Source organism: Charadrius vociferus, unplaced genomic scaffold (genome assembly GCF_000708025.1).
Source record: "Charadrius vociferus isolate BGI_N301 unplaced genomic scaffold, ASM70802v2 scaffold110, whole genome shotgun sequence".
In the NCBI taxonomy this organism is placed as follows: Eukaryota; Metazoa; Chordata; class Aves; order Charadriiformes; family Charadriidae; genus Charadrius; species Charadrius vociferus.
The window spans coordinates 1010658-1031866 of NW_009646761.1; the positions used below are offsets into that span (position 1 = coordinate 1010658).

Below are 21209 nucleotides of genomic sequence, written 5' to 3' on the forward strand. Positions count from 1 at the left end.
TTTGCTGACCTTAATTTCCTTGATTAAAAGAAACCTAATTGTTTTTGAAACCCAAATAGCTTCTAAAACACTACGAGTTTGAACATATCCAGTTCTAACCGTATTAATTTCACTTGTTTATACCATCACTTACAGATTTCTGTTCACACTACATCATAAATCTTTTTAGCTAATGCTTCTGAAGCCACATCCTAGGTATTGCTGAAGTGATTCTACAGTTCAACTGAATGACAGAGCTTACATATTCTAGTTAAAGGCTTAACAGGTACCACCTTTCACATAGATTGATTTTCCTATTTGGAGCCAAATGGCACCCTTTCCCCCCTTCTCTGTGGTTTAAAGTCAGGTTCATCACATTCCAGAGTTACACATTTCCTTCAGGTTTTGGAAACTTTCAGTTACAGGGCTGGGGAAGAGACTCCTATGTGTGGTTTTAAAAACTCCTTTTGTACTTGTGTTTACATCATTCTCTCTTCTTCTTAAAGTCTAAAATTAGGACAAATTAGGACACCTACACAAAATGTTATTTTACAAAATAGTGGAAAAAATGTAATACTATGAGGTTCTTTCTCCTTAATATAGCTCTTGTTTCATCATCTTTTTTTGGATGCATCTTTAAGAATGAAAGTAATGTAATTTCATTTACACAAATTTGGTAGCTTAGAGTAGAATTCAACATTCCTAATTTTAACTTTCACTCAGGTATCTGGACTTCATGTAAAACGCCTCCCCAGTCACAGGTGAGAACTGGATGTCTCAAGAGGTGGCAATCCCCTTGGTTGAAATACATATATGTGAGCTGGGATGAGCAGTCCTTTGAACTGTCTTTCTCGTTCTACTAAGCAGAGAGGGAGTTTAAGGCACCTAGACTACACTCTTAAGACACCTTAAGCCAAACAGCATAAATCTTATCCACGTTACGCACGCGGATGTATTATTTTAACAGCTATTTAACAATCTCCCATGCAATTAGTATAACCTGATTGGATCAAATTAACTACATTAATTTGCACACCCTTCTCTATTTAATTAAACAGAATCTAAATTATATATTTCAATATACATCTTTGCATTAAATATAGCCTAAGACTTGTAAGCATTAGTCCTATTTCATATAAGGAAACACTGCAGACAAAAAAGGCATCTCTTTACATACTTGGACTTTGATAATTTTGCTTCTGAAGTTGTTTAAAACCACAATAACATCTGTCAGGTCAGCTACAGAATCTGTTCCTTCGTGGCTGTGAGGAGAAAAAAAAAACATGCAAAAGTACTGGCTCATTAAAACATGCATTATTACTTGCATTTGATTAGAGTATAAGGTTTAGGGTTGCTGACAATTGCAGAAAGAAAATTTCTTCACTTGCACCTAATTATAACTTAACGTCAGAAACTTTCTTTTTATTTGTCGCTAGACATTGTCCACAGTGGTAGCCCTCACTTTTTAATTTGGATTTTCGCAGGAAATTTCATCAACCACCGAAAAAATGCAGCAACCTTGAGCTGAATACATTATTATGCATTATACAGGTATACATTACACTTAAATATTAAACTACATTTCATTTTTCAAATATGGAAAACATCTTGAAAATTGCTGTGTGACAGCATTAAATATACTTTAAAAATAAATCCACTGTAAGAAGTCTAAGGAAAGCCGAGATAGTAAAGGTTGGCTTTCAACTGGTAACTGTCCCCGTAAAGACGTGGCCGTGCAAGGCACCACGTGAACGTCTGCCCTAATGAACATCAGTCTAAAGCCATTCAGGCATCTCAAAACTGTACTGCAGCCCACTGAGTAACAAGTATGAAAAATGTTGCTGTCACTCTGTGATACAGTGTAATAACATAATTCTCAAATTTTATAGCTTTTATATCTCAATAGCCCATATATTTTTCCTTCAATCCTTTCTGTCTTTTAACAGCATTATGTGGTTTCCTCTTGCTAAGGCGACGCATAAAGAATTGGTTTAAGAAAGTAATCTACTACCCCTTAGGCTTGAATTTTTTTTATTTTGAGTAGAAAACAAATATTTAAATCTTATTTCAATCTGTTTCACACTATTTACCTAAAAATGATTACATTTCATATAGTTATCTGAATTTTCTATTTAATACATTTCTGTAAAAAGTGCCTGTGATTACTAAGTTTCATAGAGATGGCTGATTCTTGCACAAAACATTCAGGATTATCTTGACTTTTCTACTCTCTGATTCAGTTTCATTTTCACACTTTTAAAATATTGCATATGTGAACACTTAGCCAAGGACTGTCTTTTTATCACAGGGATGTACAGTACTCAACATAAAAAGGCACAGATCTCCACTTTAAATAGAATGTGTGTCATTAAAGAGCCCTAAAATAGTAAAACTACAGACAAACACAACTGCTGATAGCAGAAAGGGTGAAGCTGGCACAGTGTTCCCATTTTTGCCCTCAGTTTTTACAAAATCAGAATTTACTGTTACTCACTCAGTTGCCTAAAAATCTCTGTTACGAATTCTGTAGCTAGCCCCGCAGCAATGCTGATGAAGGTGATTTTCTAAAATCTTTACGATATTCTCCAAATGTTTGGTTTGGCTGTAAATTTAATAACATTGCTTTGTCTCCCTAAACCCCTTCTGTGGATCCCTCGCTGTCAGCTCCATCTTTACTGAGTGCCAATTGCTTTACTCTGCGCAGCACTCACTGTGATGAATTTCTATCCCAGTATGAACAACATACCAAAAAGAGTTATCTTGGACACTTAACATTGGTCTCGAGATCCAATTTATCTGTTTCTCCATTCACATCTTTGCATACTTGCTACTATTACATTTCTTTTCCTGACAGAGTACTTAATTTCAATTCCTTCTCAACTACATGCTCAATGGCTACTTACAGACTAAGGTAGTCACTTGTTTTTAGGTAAGTATCTCTCTGAAAGAAAACAGAGTCCATCGTACTGTTCTCTAATTTTAAATCAGTATGCTAAACCTTATACAGGACCTCTCATTCTTTCTCTGTCTCTGTGCATATAATATTCAGCATGTTGTAATTTTATTCATGTAACACATGCACATTTCACATAAGCGATCACATGAATAAGGTTTTGTATGTGACCTGGGGTTTGGAAGAACTGTGATCATGATTTATAAACTCCCTTAACAAAACCAATAAGGATTTTGTGTTTTGTCCAAAAGGTACTGAATGCTGTTAGTGTAACTTAGTTTGCAAACTCACTGAAAGTAGGCACAACTTCATTTTTAAATCCAAGCAAAATGTCTTGCATATTGGTAAATATTTAATAGTGCTGTCAGTAACTACTTTATTGTTATACAATTGTTGTACAAAACTAAACGTGTTCAGCAGACTGATGTCACAGCTTTAAAATATTTCAAAATACCTACATACTTTTAATATAAATACACATAAATATCACTATAATATAAATTATAATTTTCCATATGGAGAACAAAAGCATTCAAGTTCAACAAATGGAGACACTTTAAAATCTCAAAACAAAGAACCGAACAAAAAACTCTTTGCCCAAATTATAAATATACAATTTTCAGTTCAGCAGTCTGCATGCCATCAAAATATAATACATTATATCTACCTGCCTTTTTAAAAAATGAAATATTCAACAGGATCTTATATCTTTAAATACAAACAATTTTCTACAGTCTTATCTCGCAATACCTATCTGGTTTCCTATCAACATCACAAAGTTCTAACAATAAGCAGTGCTCAGACTGTTGCTGAGTATACCAATTATTTTCATCTTCCTAATATTAATAGCAATTTACTAATAACAAATTGATTTACAAGTGTGACTGCTTCAAAATAATGATCCTTGTTAGAAGCAGTGTTTGGGGGGAAAAAAAAGAAGCTTATTTCAAAAGCTGTGTATTTACATAAAGTAAAAATAAATTATTTGCATGTGTATTAGATGCTACTATGAGAGAAGCAAATAAGCACTGAGGTGTCGAACATGCCCTAACTTCAAAATCCTGTATTTCTCCTAAAAATCCTATAGGCCTGTGCCTCAAAGAAAACAGGTCATCTCACAGTTCAACAGGAGAGGATACGATTAGCACACAAGGATGGCGAATATACTGCAATACCTCTTGAAAAAATTCCATCCTGTCAAATAGTTGCTTGAGTTCTGATAGCAATTTGATACTATTAATACTGATGTAAGTAAAAGTAATATCAAAGATCCTGGTCCAGCCTCCCAAACATACTTCACCAGTTGTACTCTAAGCCTACAGCTTGTAATAATTCAATGAAATAAACGCTATTGTTTAGATTCCTCATCAAGCATTAATTTTACATAACTTAGCTGAGCTCAATTAAGCTCATTTGTACTAGTCCTTAGGGAAAAACCAGTAATCTTAAAAAAGGCAGATGATTTAAGTTTTCTTTGATCCAGCCTAGAAAGTAGAGTGGCTTTGTTTCATTTTGTTTCATTTTTTAATTCAACTACAGCTCATTACATTATTTTTTTTAACCATGGTATCTTTCATAAGTCTCTTTATATATCTTGAGAATTGAATGTTACATTAGACAAACAGCTACAGTTGGTGGAGATTAAGTGAACTTCTTAAGATAAAGACTCTGGTTTTTTGCTTTTTCAACAGATTGTGAGTGGTTTCTGGAAAAAAAATAAATTGAAAATTGCAAACAAATAGGATGAACCTAATATCCTGTTAACATTTCTTCCTGTAACACTGAAATTGATGCATTAACTAAATATTCAAAAGAGCAAAGATGTTCATCATTTTTTTCATTTTTTAATAGTAGCTGATGACTAATCATATGGAACTATGTGTTCCTGAACTCCGAGAAATAATAAATATTTTATAAGAAATAGACCTGTTTCAGCCCACAGAATTGCAGGGTGGGGGAGGAAAGAAGGAAGAACTGAAGCTGAAATAAAAAAAATACTGTTCCTCTAGAAGGGACTGGATCCAAAGCTTCAAGAGGAAGCCCTCATATGCTAGAGATCTATGCTGTTACACAAAACACAAGAAAAAGATGATTCTTCTAAGGAATAGTTGGAACGATGGCTAGCTTGTGTTCCTCATATGAAAATCGACCACGGAAATTACAGATCTATAAGCCATATAGGTGGCAACTAAATGCCAGTTACTGGAGTACAATGTGGCGTCTTTCCACGCACAGGGATTTCTCCCAAGAGAGGGAAATGTGGCACAGTCAACACGCATCCAGGGTACAGAACTGAAGAGTGCTTCTATATCTTAAGGTGAAGATGTAACCACAGTGATTCTTAGATGACTTAGACAACTAAGAAACACTCAAAATTAATTGAAGAAAAAAGCCTAGAACTGAAATGAATATAATGCTCCTGTTAAAAAAAGATGCCACCCATCAATAACTGCATTCAGAGGTACCCTCAGGGCTCAAAAAAAATTATGAGAGGGAAATTTATGGCACTTCCTCCAGGTGATCAAGATGCTGCTGGAGAGCTAACAATGCTCCAGCAGACATATTCTTGGAATTACATGTTAAGTATGTTGGGAATGCCAAAATATTAAGCAACAAAGCCATGAGTGACATTTGTACAGAATTTGGTGCAAGCAGTTGCAGGTAATGCTAACCGTGCTCAGAAATGACAGGGCGAGTGTCTGGTAGCTCTGTAGCTGTATAGTAAAAGACTTCGCTAGCATCAAGTCTAGCCGAGCAGCTTAGGCTTATTATGCATTAACATGTCCAAATGCCTTCAAGAACACATGAAGCATCAAACAACAACTTACGCTAATCAGGAAATAAGGTATCTCTTATAAACTTTAAATCATCATTTGCTTCTTGTTTGATTTCTTTCATGTTATTTTTGCTCATTTTCCTTCAGTACTGTCATATCTTTTCAAACTATGTAGCACTTTCAGATTCATTTAAAAGTATGTTTCCATAAGATGGATTAATACTTACGAAAAGACCTGATAAATCTCTTCGGATCTTCCTTTACGCAATCTCAGTGTCCAAGCACCTGGATTTGCTTTCAACTGAAAATACCCCTGAGAAAAAAATGAAATGACAGTCACTTGTTCTGTCAGCATTTCAGAATCAACCATGTACTCTTTCAAACATCAATTATCCAACATTTGGTACTGCAGCCAGGGTTAGCAACCATTACCTACTGTCAAACCAGCCCTGCAAATAATATGCCAGTGATGCAATCAAGTATCACCTTTCCTGTATGTCCATATTAATGCCTTTCAGTGCTCCATTTGTTTCTACCTCTACCTAGAACAGCAAGTAAGCAAGTAGGAAAGAAAGAAATTATTAAACTGACCCTAAAATGAATAGCTTCTTTGAAACTTAAGATTTTTGTCTGGAACAGCTTTCCAAGTCAACACAGCTCCTTCCCAATTTAGGAACACTGCATACAGCTATCACTATGTGAAAGACAGATGAAGGAAGCTTTGGAATGTGAAGAATCATTAAAAATTTCATCATGTTGAACATCGCCTACTGTTAAGACCATATTCAGTACTTGTGTAAAAATCAAAGATTCACAGTTTATTAGGCACTTTGTTCCTTGTGACACAGTATTTACAGAGAACAGAGAATAGCACATAGGTAACAGATCTTTTTCATCAAAATCCTTCACTATCAAATTACCTTAGCCAATAGAAAATAAATCTTTCACTTCAGAAATCACAAGATCTTCTGCTCTACGACTACTAAACCGAAAAATAATTACTTTGGATGACCAGCGGAATTAGCAGGTGTGGATTTGTCCCACAGAGGTTTTAAGCACTTAACTGAAGCATCTAAAATAGGAGCCTTCTTTTGCCTGGATCACTGTGTAACAAAAATGGTTATTTTAATCAGAACACAATTCATACCTTACATTTGTCAGTGGAATCTCCATCTGAATATAACTACCTCCTACCATCCACTTAATGCAATTAGGCTCCCTGTTTAGGTATTTCAGATAAGAATCTAAAATTAGGCTATATCCAAACCTTTATTGGATCAGAAGAGCAGCAGGGGAAAGCTCAGCAAATCAGAGATGCGCATCTTTTGTAGATGGTCTCAACTCCAGGATACTCCTGTTACTTTTAGCATTACTACGTTTGCAACACAGAGAAATGGATTTAAAGAACAAGAAGCTCACAAAGAATTCTTATGAAGAGTGTGCAATTGTAATGACTATTTCTGTATACTTAATACTTACTAGGTTGGCCATCACAATAGTATCAACCATGACAGGATTATTCTTTGTGCCCAGAGTGAACTGTAACCCTCGAGGAGGTTGTCCAGTTGTCACATCAAAGCAATGTCCTTCAAGCAATATGTATTCTAGTTCATATTCTGCTATAACTGTCCCTTTTATCTGTGGAACGAACATTTCATCAATAAATTATGTCATTTAACTATGTGGGAAAAGCAACATATTACAATGACAAACATGTGTGGTATTTACCTCCACTAAATTCAACTGTCAAACAAAAGAGAAAGGCCCTTCCAGAAGGAACTTCACTCAGTTTTAAAAAAGATATCCTAGATAAAGAGGATGAATCACTGTCTGGAGGGACCTTCTCTCCATTGACCATGAGGAAGCTGAGGCATCTCATCTTTGGTAAGGTGAATCCCAAACTTTATTTTCACAATACACCTTCCAAATACACAGCTTCAGTCCATCAAACACCGTCAATATTTTGCATAAGCTTTGTGACTGAAACAGATCTAATGACTTTGAAGCTAAGGGATTAAAAAGAATTAAAAAATTGTCAACTAAAAAAGGGTCATGTATTTTAATATATATTAATAAACAGCCATATATTCAGGTTTATATGAAGATTTACCTAGGTAAATCCTATTACTACCAAAAATATATATAAAAAATAAAAGAGAAATAGAAAGCTAATGCACAGAATCCCTTAATTGCTTTACTTTTATCTCAAAAAATAGTATTTCTGTAAACATTATAAAGCTCAACATAGCAGATGAAATACTTTTACTTGTACTCTGCATTCTGATTTTTTTGTTTCATTGCTTTCTTTCAAGACTTTTTTTAGTAAGATAAAATGTGAAAAAAAGATGATGAAAATAAAAAAGGTAAAATACTGACTAAATAAACAATTACCACAGAAAATATTTCTGGAAAGCAGACACAAAAAAACCCTCACAATACTTCCATTTCCCTCTTGAGGTAGACGGTCCAACACAAGTTTTATGGTGTTTACAAACTATTACTTACATCCTGTAGATGAATGTTATCGAGATCACAGGAACTGTTTACTGCTTCAACCAACCAGCTTTCAGGTGTGATCATGTTTAGAGTCAAAAGGGGTGATTCTGGCAATTCTAGGAATTTTGCCATAGGTTCAGAAGGAAGGTGCTTGTTGATCCCGTAAGTTAATTCTGGTTCCAGAACAAACCGATAGAAGCTGTTGAAAAAGTAGTGTTAAAAAAAATAATACATTTACCAAAGCATGAAGTTCCAGACATGAGGTTTTTAAAAAATACTTCAAAATACAGTGAGTGTTTACCCAATTAATGACGTTTGGAGGCACGGCAGCACCCTATTCTTTTGGAATACTGTCAGACAAACCTACAGCACCTCAAATGGGCTGGTACATAATCACAGATGTATTTGCTTTTGATATTTTTTTTGCTGCGAAAGAGCATAGTTTCCTTTAACATTCTAAACAGCTGGGAAGGTGAATACTCAAGAGGTTCATCTGAACATCTTGACCATGAACTGCCTTGAATTCTCAGAATCTATATCACTAAACTAAGCAGAAAGACTAATCTCTGCTGGAAGAAGAGTCTCTTTGGGAAAAGCTCCTGACACAAGCACTAGCAAAGACAGAGAGCAGAGGAAAGGAGGAATCGAGATCCTTCTATTCCTCTACAGCTCTTACCCCATTTATTCCACAGGTAAAAGTTCCTTCCAACAATAAAATAATTATGTTTTTCCTTCTTCAACAAAATGAGAAGAATCAGAACAGAGAAAGAAAAGCACTGAAGATGGAGAGTGAAAGCAGCAAGCAATGAGCGCTTCATATGGGGGGGGAAAAAGAAAGGACGCTTAACTACTATGAAAAGTAAAAAGGTAAGTCTGTACCTATCAGGAGGAATCCAATTCTCCCAAAAAGTATTTGGGCTAGCATATGGATGTACTTCATACAAAACCATCGCTGCAAGAAAAATACAACCTTTCCGCAGGGCAGATGCTGGAATACTTCTTAACCTTTCCGCAGGGCAGATGCCAGAACACTTCTTCCTCTCACCTCACTTAAGCACAGGGAAAGAACCAGGCATTCTCTAACATTTCTAACACTAACACCTGCAAAGCACCTAGCTTTAAAAGCCATCTTGACAACGTTCACACAAGATACTCAGAAGACTGATGATTAAGACACTCTTCTTGCGGTATAAAAGGTGTGAGTTCAATTCCTCTCAAACTGAATAGAAACTAAGGACTTCTGTTTTGTGGGGAAGTGATTAATTCTCTAGTCTGGTGGCTGAAGGGCCAGCACTACCAGCAGCCTCTCTCATAATAAGATTGTAGGTAAAATATCTGCCAAAGGGATAGCAGTGCTTAAACACTTCTCTTAGAAGGAAAGGAATCCTCCCTGGGGAATTCACTTCAGTGTAAACGTTTATAACTGAATTAGTGAACCCTGGTCTTTACAGACAGTTAAAAGACATTTCGATCTAAGGCAAGTGCCTTCAGGGTATACTATTCTTAACAAATGATAACGAGATCTCAAATGCAGACTATACATTTACTTTGATGAATTTCATTTTTAAGTGAAGCGTACTTAGTCTGTAAAATTCATTGCACAGACAGTGGGCTGTAAGAAGTGACCAAGTTAGGCAGACAGTCTCCCTCTGCCAGTTTTCACAGGCATGAAAAACTCTCCACCGATTTCTCTAAGGATTGTTTAGAAGAGGTGCATTTGATGGACTAGATCACTTCCCTGTGATCCCATGCTTGATGCCTTAGAATTAGAATTTTTCTCTAGACGTGCAAACTGCTTAGGTAATATTCAACTTACATTCAAAGAAACTAACTAATGCAACAAAAGAACTCAGAAACACAAACCACTATTTATTTTTTAGGGGAATATCCACTGTTAAGGCTGTTTTTCCAAACCAAGTGAGACCATATACTTGTAAGAAAAGCTATAAACTACTTACCTCTTCAGTGGTACTTCTGACAACTTAGATCTGCAGTTCAAAAACAACCTGAGTTTCACATTGATAATGTCTTTAAGTACCTACAGAAAAAAAATCTCTGTAAAAAATGGTTCTTGGTAATCACCAAGCTTTGAAAATAAGCCAAAGTTATCCTTGCGACATCCTGTCATTTCTCAAGCTTCAGTAGCAATCTCAAACATTTTAAAGTTCTAAATTTATCTGTATATTAAGGGATGTTGTCAGATATTCCAAATAAAGATTTGACCTTTTCTAAAACTGCATGATTTAGCATATGATATTCTTGATAGTCAAAATGTTAATGTTTTCCTCTAGTGATGCAGTTTTTTAAAGAGAATCTATCCCTCTTTTCCAATGCTTAAGTAAATTATATTATCACCTTTCTTATATTGTGTTTTCTAGAGGATTTTAAAGCACTTGAAAGTCTGTAAGTACAACACATGCCTTTTATTCAATAACCAATCTTAAAACAATGACTTTCACTCCTATTAAAACAGCTGCATACAGTAAATTGTTGAATATATTAAAGCTCAGAGAATTATTTTAATACTTAATTACTTAATAATTTTAAATGTCAACAATAGATTAGTGATGTGTTAAACTATTCAGTCAACTTCAAAACATTCCAGTAAGTTAAAATATTTCTACTTCTTTCTCAGTTTCTTCATCTGTCCATTTCTAAAATATTAATTTTCTGGATGCTGATATATAGGAACCATAATATTAGGACACTGGTTTTTTTTCTTATTTTTGTGAGCAATCTATTTTGTTTAAAGTTAACAAAGTTATTAATTTCTTTAAAGCACTCTTAAAAACCTTTACCAAGTTATCTTCGTTTCTGTGGTTTCTGATCCAAAGTACTGATTTGAAAGCATAAAGCAGCTGTGTCTACCTTTATAGACATTATTAGAAAAGTAAACAAGATATTATAGCTAAGGTAAAATACCAATACCACTATGGCTAAAATCAAAAATTACTATAATGGCAAATAAATTGGAAACAAAGCAAGGCAACGCTCATCCTTAAATCTCTCTTTTTTTATAACCATTTTTTTCTTTCCTGAGTTCAACCCATGGCTACACGTATTCTTTACTATAGTGCTACAACTTTACATAGTCCTAGGGACCTGTTCTGCTCCCAGTTTCTCATCCTTTGTGTCACCTGAACACCATCACTGAAAAAATACCGAGCAAAGAATAAAGACTAGGGAATGGCATATGGGTGAGAACAAGTGAAGAAGCAGGAAACAAGAACCCAACAGCACTGGAAGCGTAAGAAGGGAAAGTATTACGTGACATGGGCTAAAGACTATGAAAATCAAAATAGAGGTCAAAGTCACTCAAGTATCTGTCTATCTGTCATTCAAAATAAAGAGCATTCGTAACCAGTGCTAGCTGGTCTCATCTACTAAGAATTTTCAGCATTAAAGAAAACAATTTCTCAAATAAAGATGTTGCATCCAAAATGATGTAAACCTGTATTGGACTTTACCTTCAAACAAGACAAAAACCTCACCCCATTAGTAAGAAGGCTACTTCAGCAATCTGCCTTGATAGGTTGTTGTGTGCAGAATGAAATCATCGTGAAAAAAACTAAGCTTTCACCCTACTTCATCAGCTGACCATGAAACTTAGTATAGCATCATAGCCAAAGGAATAATGCTGTTCTTAATTAACATTTCAAAGAAATTTAACTAGGAAATGACAAATAAGACAAGAATGCATTATGTCTGTGTTTTCCAACAACACAAATTCTGGAATACTGAATTTGGCTCTCTTACTTAGGGCTTATGAGGACACTAAAAGCCAGCGTATTCAAGTCAACACATGAAAACGGTTACAAGACTGGAAAGCCTCTTTCATAGCAGGGTGTTTGAAGAGTTCAGTCTGTTTACTTTAAATCACAAAAAGAAGAGCATGGAGATTTAGTTAAGGAAGTATTTCATACTGTAAAAAATGGCTGAATTATTTCCGTTTACTATGACTGAAAATTATTTAAGAGCAAGTTTTTCCTAATCAGTAAACTTTAGATTACAGTTTACCTATAGTCACCCACATACAGCAAGATAATCAGAGAGGCGACCATTTAGGAGCTTCGAGTTTGGGGCTTGCTGTATGTCTACGCATGTTCTGTCTACACCAGAAGGCGGTGGCTTTCCAGATAATTGGACATATATATTTTTTTTTTAATTTTCAGATTATTTTACTTTTCATTTTAAAAAATAATTTTAAAAAATGAAAAATAAGTTTCATCAACATTAAGAAATTTCTGATTTTTTTAGTTTTTAAAGCATTTCAGTATTCTCTCCTAAGGGTTGGCTTCTTAAATAAAACTATAGCTCCTATGAATCAAGTAGGATCTGTGATGGCTGAATAGCTTGGTACACCATGGTGAGTCATTTGCCTAGGCACGCATTAGGGAAGATATTGCTCATTAGGGAAGATATTGCTCATTAGGGAGCCTGATGTGCCGGGAGGAATGGAGGCTTTTGATCTGAGCTACAAGGTCCTTGATGCAACTTACCATAATATAAACTTCTGGCTGAATGGAGAGAGTTTCCAGTCAATTCCAAAATGAAAATATTTTCATTTGGTAATATCAAGCTTTCATTTCAACCGAGAATGGTGAAATGAAAGATCCGGTTCTAGAGAAAAGCTAGTATTTCAGAGTCTTGAAATATCAGAGTTTTCATGAATTTTTAAAATGTTTTCTTTGCTTCACTATTATGTATGAAGAGTGAGTGGATGATTCAACATTTGATACAAGAGGCATAAAAGGGTATGAAAGTGGGAGGGGAAAAAGCAATGTAAGAATTTATGAAACTTTCATAATTACTGCAGAGAAAAATATAAAACAGGATGCAGCAAAAATCAAGTTATAGACTTCAGAATTGTAACAGACCATAAAGAGAAGAAAAAAATTTACATTTTTATGGGAAACTATAAAGGAACCTGAGGTAGAGTGATATCCTGCAGCTAGTGAAAAAAGAAAATCATTTTAGGAGCTATGTTTTTAGGACAGTTTCTCTTTACATGATCAATAGCTGCACACAATGGAAGACTTCTAGATATACTTGGTAGCATTAATCAACTGAGAAATACCCTTCCAAGTGCTGAAAGGTTTATAGTCCAATCTTCTTATGATGATATTACGGGTCAGATTTAGACCACCTCATTTAGGTACCTTGGAAAACTAAGGTGATTTGGTTTAATGGAAAGCAGCATATGCCTCTTTGGATTTTTGAGATGGGCAATCCTTTCCCTCTATATTATGCAGTCTCTTCCTTTCCTGCTATGGACTATAAAGAGCATTTATGGACTTACTTTTAAGAGAACTGGTTTCATGAGGCATCTGAATTTTAATCACAAATAAGGTACTTACAATGATGAATTAGATCATCCCCAGCTTTTTAATAAGAATTTAAATAACCAAATGCATATTTAAAAAAATACCTAAATTTTATTTGCCCTTTTACTATAGTGTACGTGGGAATCAGAAAAATTTTAGTAAAAATTAAACTACAAATATGCAAATTAAAAGACATGACCACCATCTTACAATCAATAAATGAGCCATCTTCTGTGCTTCTCTTGTCAATGGATCCACAATAGCAATAACATCATAGAAAGGTTCATTCTGTTGGGGATCGACTTTTACTACGCTGTCAAAAAAAAAAAATTAATAAATAAGTGACATGAAAACTCTAAATTCACTTTGTGGAAATAACAAACACTTTTAAGCACAAATTTGTAATATCAGAGGCACTTTAGATTTTACTGCTCATGAAGACATTTCCCTCATTTCAAGTAGTAATCATTATTGCTCCCTGTGATATCACTAGAAAAGCTAAATGTGAAGAGCAATTAACAATTTAGCATTACTCTACAAAGTTCCATACTGGTTATTGATTAAATACATGCCCCATAAAAAAAATTTAATAAAATAAAAGGAAAACACACAAAAATTTCTTAAGTGGCCTTTTTGTCACTGGTCTACAGCTTCCTTCACTGATATCTAGAATCATCAGATTTCACAAGTGATGGCAGTGACACAATTTTTAAAAAATAGTGGGAAAAATGGCAACTGAGAGGTGTGAAACTTGATAGGCTGCATTAGCTTTATGCATTCTGGAACGTAATTTAGTCTAATCAAGTTTATCAAACTAAGTCAAGGAGATCCTAGTTAAAGTAGTCTGGATCTTCAGGAAGGAAATGTTAGTAAACCTCACTTACAAAAATAATCATGTGCTGTAAATACGTAAAATGGACTATCTGAATTCATTTTCCACAAAAAATATAAACAGAAATGTGACTACCGTTAGTGAGTCAAACTCCTTCCAATATGGTAGTAACACCGTATTGACTATTATTAGTGTAACTTTGGAAAACGTGTTAGCCACTTAAAACGGGCTCCTTGTGTTTTCAACAACAGGGCCAACCCAACAGCACAGCACCCTAGAGCACCTTTACCAATAAGAACAAGTAAGGATTTGGAAATAGCATTAGAAAAATGTTTATTGTGATCATGGTTCTTGTGTTATCATACGTCCCTTTAAAAAATGTACCTGTCTGCTCCAGAAAGCTTGCCCCAGCTAAGCTTAAATTAAAACCAGCTACCATTACTATCCCTTTACAGAGGACAGATGCACATCTTGGTATTTTAGGTCTCAATCACTAACAATGACAGCAAAAGACAACGCTTAAGGCATTTTCACTTCCTAAATCCAGGATCAGAAACACAAGGAGCCAACATACAAGTACAGTAATGACACTAATATGAGCTGGCCAAGTGCAAATCTGTTAGCTGATCTGTTCAGTTTTTCTCAAGGAATCAGGTGCCTGTGAGCCCTATTAATTTGCATTTGAATGTAATCTAGGTGTATTAGCTGTGTATTTAGCTGTGGTCAAGAATGACACCGCTAAGCCACAAACTGTTATACAAGGATGAGCCTTGACAATAGTACTCAATATCCACAAACAGAAAGAGTTGTGCTAGAATTTTCCACAATAATGAAAATTAGTGGGGGCTTCTTTTAGCTCTAATCGTGAAACTACTTCTAACATTTTAGTAAATGTGTGGACTCCAAGTTTTCTAATTCCAGATCTCCACTTCCATTCACACCAATTGTAATCACTCTTTTTTTTTTTTTTTTCCAGCAAAGAATAAGGCTGGAAAATGGTTAGATATTACTAACTAATTTATTAAGAAAGAGGTAAAGATGCATTACACTAGGGAAAATGGACAGGTTGTTCATACAATCATAGAATCAACAATTTCTTTTAAAACTGGAATGCTCACTCAAGTTTCCGAAGACCTTATGCAGTCACCAGCATATTCTAATTTTAATATGAAAGTACTATAAGTGCATTATTATGACAGACAGAACTTACCTGTGCTGTTCTTTGAGTAATTCAGCATCTTGTCTCATCTCTGTTTTAGGCAAAGATGACAGTAGGGCATCTATTTTCATAATCAAATCACTGCCACTATATTAAAGACGACACATATAATTTGTTTTTCATTAGAAAAAGAGTAAAATGTTCACATTTTAATGTATGCCTGCCTGCATAAGGGACATTTAAAAAGCCCACGTTCCAAACCTGGACTCTTTAAAATGACTATCACCTCAAGAATTGTAGCTTTGATTAAAACCATTAGCATGACAATGCCTCGAACCGCTACTGCCTTAGACCTTGTGAACTATACCTTCTTAAAACCGATACGAAATTAGTAGAATTACCATTCAGCCTCACAGTTTGCATGGCACAATCTGGTGAGGTTTATAGCTCTTTATTCCCTTTTTTTGCAATTTTTTCCCTTTGTGACAACATCTAGGAACAGACATAAACGAACAAGTTTCAAGTTTACTCGGCCACATCTTTTAATTTTTTGGATATTTCTTATGGGAATTTGCTTAGAAACCTTAGTAGTTCTATTTCAGTGTCACTCACACAGAAAGTCAATAGATAGTGTAAAAATAATATAATTTTACTCCCTTCTTTGTACACAAACTGGATCCTTTGACTAAAAGCTGGCTAGAACTCATCACTCAGTTCTTCAATTAACAGATGTGCGAATGTTGTCTAGCAGGGTGTCAGAGCAGCACATCTGCCCACACCTCTACAGGCTCCTTTTCTAACGATTCCCAAGGACAATGCACTTACTTACTTCAAATATCGATACTCAGATATCACTGTGGTTTTAAGGTGCACTGGATTTTAATCAAGCTTATTGTTATTTATAATTACTCTTAAGTAAACAAGAGCTAGTAGGAATCGTTTACAGTTAGCTGGTTGTAAATACAGTGAGAGTAGATGAAGTATGTGGAGTGATGTAGCAGAGCTGCACACGTGTTCTGAGGGAAGTTGGAGAGGATATGACTCTTTGGACACGCAGTGGTCTTTTCTGCCTTAGCCTCATCACACATGTGACCAAAGATAAAAGGGTGCCTGTCTCTTGAATAACACAGGGTGCCTTTTTTTTCTGCTCTGTGCTGTAACGAGGTATCAAAGAGTCTGTCAGCAGCAGAGTAAATGGCACACGTGTTCAAACCTCACATATACGGTTTATATATACAGTGGAAAACTATGTTAAATAGCATAATTAGCCAAGCATAAAGGTGATGATACAAAATCTAGCAGATGTGCCATTTCTTCTGCAAAACAGGGCAAGGGTTTGAGTAGGTAAGTATACTAAGTCTGTCAGGGAAATACTAGAAAGGAGATGAGGGACTGTTAAACCTGTCCACGTAGAAGTACTCAGATGCTAAGTAAGAGGACAGCAAATATATAGCACAAAACCAAACACTTTAAGTGCATGCAGAGTGTACATACATGGGTATATATTATGAAGAGTACTGTGACTATACATTTGAACCTTTGTTCATATCTCCCATGCAAAAGGATTATTAATTTGTCACAGGCAATAAACAAGGCAGCATATCATAAAGCCTCAAAATACAAAAGAATTTTACCTTTTACTACTGTTTCCCATCTCTTTGACAATACCTTTAATCTTCTCCGCTGAGGTACTGTATGTTATTTTTTCCAACAAATTAAAGTCTTCTGCATAGAATTCATTTTCATGTAAAGGACCCAGTACCTTAGATAGAGGAAAAAAATGTTACAAAGCGTACAACGTCCCAATGTTTCTTCTGTAAGCAAAAATATACTAATATTTTAAATGAATGCACAATATTCATAATGCAACCCCCAGCCCTATATATATCTCAATATTATTAACTATATAGTACTAAACCGTATAGTAACTATGCAGGATTAGGTTCTAACAGTTATGTAATTACATTTAATTATCAATCACAAAGAACAGCTGCAATGGAAATATCCATGATATTTTTCATTACACATACCTATGTAAAGGAGTACAGTATTTAGAAATAACAAATCTGAAGTTTAAGAAAAAGCTCGGTTAGGTACATTATTTTAAACTGAAATTCAAACTACTATCTGCCTACCCCACTCTTTAGTTGTCTAATTCTGCAAACACAATCTTAATTTCTCAAGGCTTCTCAGAACAGATAGAAAGGAAGAAAAGAGCAAAAGATGAGAAATGCAGGATATGCAGACAAAAACCAGAGCTACTATGGTTTTTTTGGTGTCCGAAGAAAAAGAAAGTGCCTTGACGTCCCAGAAATAGCTTTGAGGATGTTGTTTGGATTTCCTACTCATATTCTACCACACTAAACTGACCCAAGTCAACTTCAAGAGCCTACAGGGCTTCCACGATGTGGAATCTCATGACAGAAGTTTGGTGATTAATACCTCTCTCCCAAAATTCAACTGCTTCCTAGAAATGAGAAGTTATCAAACAAAACTCCACTTTTGAAGTTTTTATTAATATTAATGATGCATGAGATGGAGAAAACCATAGTGTGATTATGGAATACCACGCTGCTTTCGCAGAAGTCATAATTAGAAAAAAAAAATTTCCTCATAAAAACAAAACTGCAGTGCTGAAATAGCAAGAATAGAAATTAAGAATATCCCATGTCTTTTTTAAAAGTAATGTTTCAAAGTGAAAACACGCTGTCACATAGATAAATATACATTATCAAATTTATCCACATATCTTTAAGGAATTTACTTCCTCAAAACTTAAAATATGACATTATTTGAGCTTTTTTCAGCACGGAAAACAGGCATTACCATTTACAAAATAACATTGCATATTTAGTTACGGGGTTTTTTGGACACAAAAAAGTCAACACATTTTTTTTGTGCTTCATCAACAAAAACGCTTTCTGTGGGTTTGTTAGTGGTATTTCAGTTGTGTCTCAGAAGCCATTTAGGATGCATGAGAGTAATTAAGAACACAATTTAAAGAGAGTTTCCAGTAATGAGATGCCAACATAGCATCTCTATTTCTCTCTAACGGTGGAGCAAAAAATAGCAAATAGACTTAACTCAGAGTAGTTTGTATGAATTGTATTTGTAATGGAAGGCATTGACTGTCATTAACAAGTACTAAATATTGAACCCAATATTGTATTTTTTAATCACAGTTCATCTATAGCCACACTGTAATTAAGGCTATTGGTTTCAGCATATACATACAATAAATTGAAATAACAACAATAAAATGACTATACTTTTATTTGAACATCAAGAATTAGAACTAAAGAACAATTTAATATTTATAAACAATATGAGGTTTTGGAGCTTGAAATACTATGCTAGTCAATAATAGAACGGTTTAGGTTGGAAGGAACCTTCAAGATCATCTAGTCCAACACCGCTGTCATGGGCAGGGACACCTTCCACTAGACCAGGTTGCTCAAAGTCCCATTCAACCTGGCCTTGAACACTTCCAGGGATGGGGCAGCTTCTCTGGGCAACCTGTTCCAGTGTCTCACCAGCCTCAGAGTGAAATATTTCTTCCTAATATCTATTCTAAATCTACCCTCTTCCAGTTTGAAACCATTACCCCTTGTCCTATCACTACATGCCCATGTAGTGATAAAAAGTCCCTCTCCATCTTTCTTGTAGGCCCCCTTTAGATACTGGAAAGCTACTACAAGGTCTCCCTGGAGTCTTCTCTTTTCCAGGCTGAACGATCCCAACTCTCTCAGCCTGTCTTTATAGGAGACGTGCTCTAACCCTCTGATCATCTTTGAAGTCCTCCTGTAATTTATTTTTTATTATCTATGTATCGTATATTTAATGTAATGTATTTTGTAATTTATTACAGAATCATAGAATGGTCAGGGTTGGAAGGGACCTCTGGAGATCATCTAGTCCAACGCCCCCACCAGAGCAGGGTCACCTACAACAGGTTGCACAGGACAGCGTCCAGGCGGGTTTTGAATGTCTTCCAGAGTGGGAGACTCCACCACCTCTCTGGGCAGCCTATTCCAGTGCTCCACTACCCTCAAAGTAAAGAAGTTCCTCCTCATGTTAAGATGGAACTTCCTATGTTCAAGCTTGTGCCTGTTACCTACTATCACAGGGCACCAGTGAAAAAAGAGTGCTCCGATCCACTTGGCACCCTCCCTTTAAGTATTTATAAGCATTAATAAGATCCCTCCTCAGTCTTCTTTTCTCCAGACTAAAGAGACCCAAGTCCCTCAGCCTTTCCTCATATGAGAGATGTTCCAATCCCCTCATCATCTTTGTAGCCCTTTGCTGGACCCTCTCCAGCAGATCCCTGTCTTTCTTGAACTGGAGAGCCCAGAACTGCACACAATACTCCAGATGCGGCCTCACCAGGGCAGAGTAGAGGGGGAGGATGACCTCCCTCGACCTGCTGGCCACACCCTTCTTGATGCACCCCAGGATGCCATTCGCCTTCTTGGCCACCAGGGCACATTGCTGGCTCATGGTCATCCTGTTGTCCACCAGGACTCCCAGGTCCCTCTCCACAGAGCTGCTCTCCAGGAGTTCAGCCCCCAACCTGTACTGGTGCATGGGGTTATTCCTCCCCAGGTGCAGTACCCTACACTTACCCTTATTGAACTTCATAAGGTTTCTTTCTGCCCAACTCTCCAGCCTGGCGAGGTCACGCTGTAAGGCAGCACAGCCTTCTGGCGTGTCAGCCACTCCTCCCAGTTTTGTGTCATCAGCAAACTTGCTGATGGTACACTCTATCCCTTCATCCAGATCATTGATGAATATGTTGAACAAAACTGGGCCCAGTACTGACCCCTGAGGGACACCACTTGTTACTAACCTCCAACTAGACTCTGCGCCACTAACCACAACCCTCTGAGCTCTATCTGTAAGCCAGTTCTCAATCCACCTCACTGTCCATTCATCTAAGCCACACTTCCTAAGCTTTCCTGTGAGGATGATGTGGGAGACAGTGTCGAAAGCCTTGCCAAAGTCAAGGTAGACAACATCCACTGCCCTCCCCTCATCCACCCATCTAGTTACTTTGTCATAGAAGGCTATCAGATTAGTCAGACATGACTTCCCCTTGGTGAATCCATGTTGACTACTTCTGATAATCTTCTTTTCATCCAGGTGCTTTGAGATGACTCCCAGAACAAGCTGCTCCATCATCTTCCCAGGGATGGAGGTGAGGCTGACCGGCCTGTAGTTTCCCGGGTCATCCTTCCTGCCCTTTTTGAAGACTGGAGTGACATTGGCTATCCTCCAGTCCTCAGGCACCTCACCTGTCCTCCAGGACCTTTCAAAGATAATGGAGAGAGGCCCAGCAATGATTTGTGAATACCATTTTATCTAACTGATCTCTAACTTGCTCCTCATCAACCAAGGGGAAGTCTTGCTTCCTCCAGACTTTCTCTGCATTATGTAATTTATTTTTTTTTTTTAATATGCAGTAGTTTATCCTATCCCAAATGTGTAAAATATAGGTGACTTCAGGATCAAAATTTATTCTTAAGTATCATTAATAATACATCAAATATTAATCTATGTAGAGAATTTTGTCAGATTAAATCTTAAATAGCTGTGGGAGTGACATAAGTACATAGTAGCTTCAATGGAATAGAGCTAATAAACAAATTAGGAGTAAAGCAAAATAAAAACCAAGCCAAACATTCATATCTTTC

The 21209-nt window shown here is 36.1% G+C and overlaps 1 protein-coding gene across 1 annotated transcript in view; it reads right to left on the reverse strand.

Moving 5' to 3' along the window:
- The window catches only part of UGGT2 (UDP-glucose glycoprotein glucosyltransferase 2), a 107345-nt gene that overhangs the window by 17635 nt on the left and 68501 nt on the right, over positions 1-21209 (reverse strand). The window contains exons 26-33 of the mRNA XM_009891936.1: positions 17154-17281; positions 15571-15666; positions 13739-13841; positions 10163-10242; positions 8214-8403; positions 7188-7346; positions 5936-6021; positions 1157-1241 (exon numbers count right to left, since the gene is read on the reverse strand). Of these exons, the coding sequence (XP_009890238.1) occupies positions 1157-1241; positions 5936-6021; positions 7188-7346; positions 8214-8403; positions 10163-10242; positions 13739-13841; positions 15571-15666; positions 17154-17281 (927 nt within the window). The remainder of the gene's footprint in view (positions 1-1156; positions 1242-5935; positions 6022-7187; positions 7347-8213; positions 8404-10162; positions 10243-13738; positions 13842-15570; positions 15667-17153; positions 17282-21209) is intronic.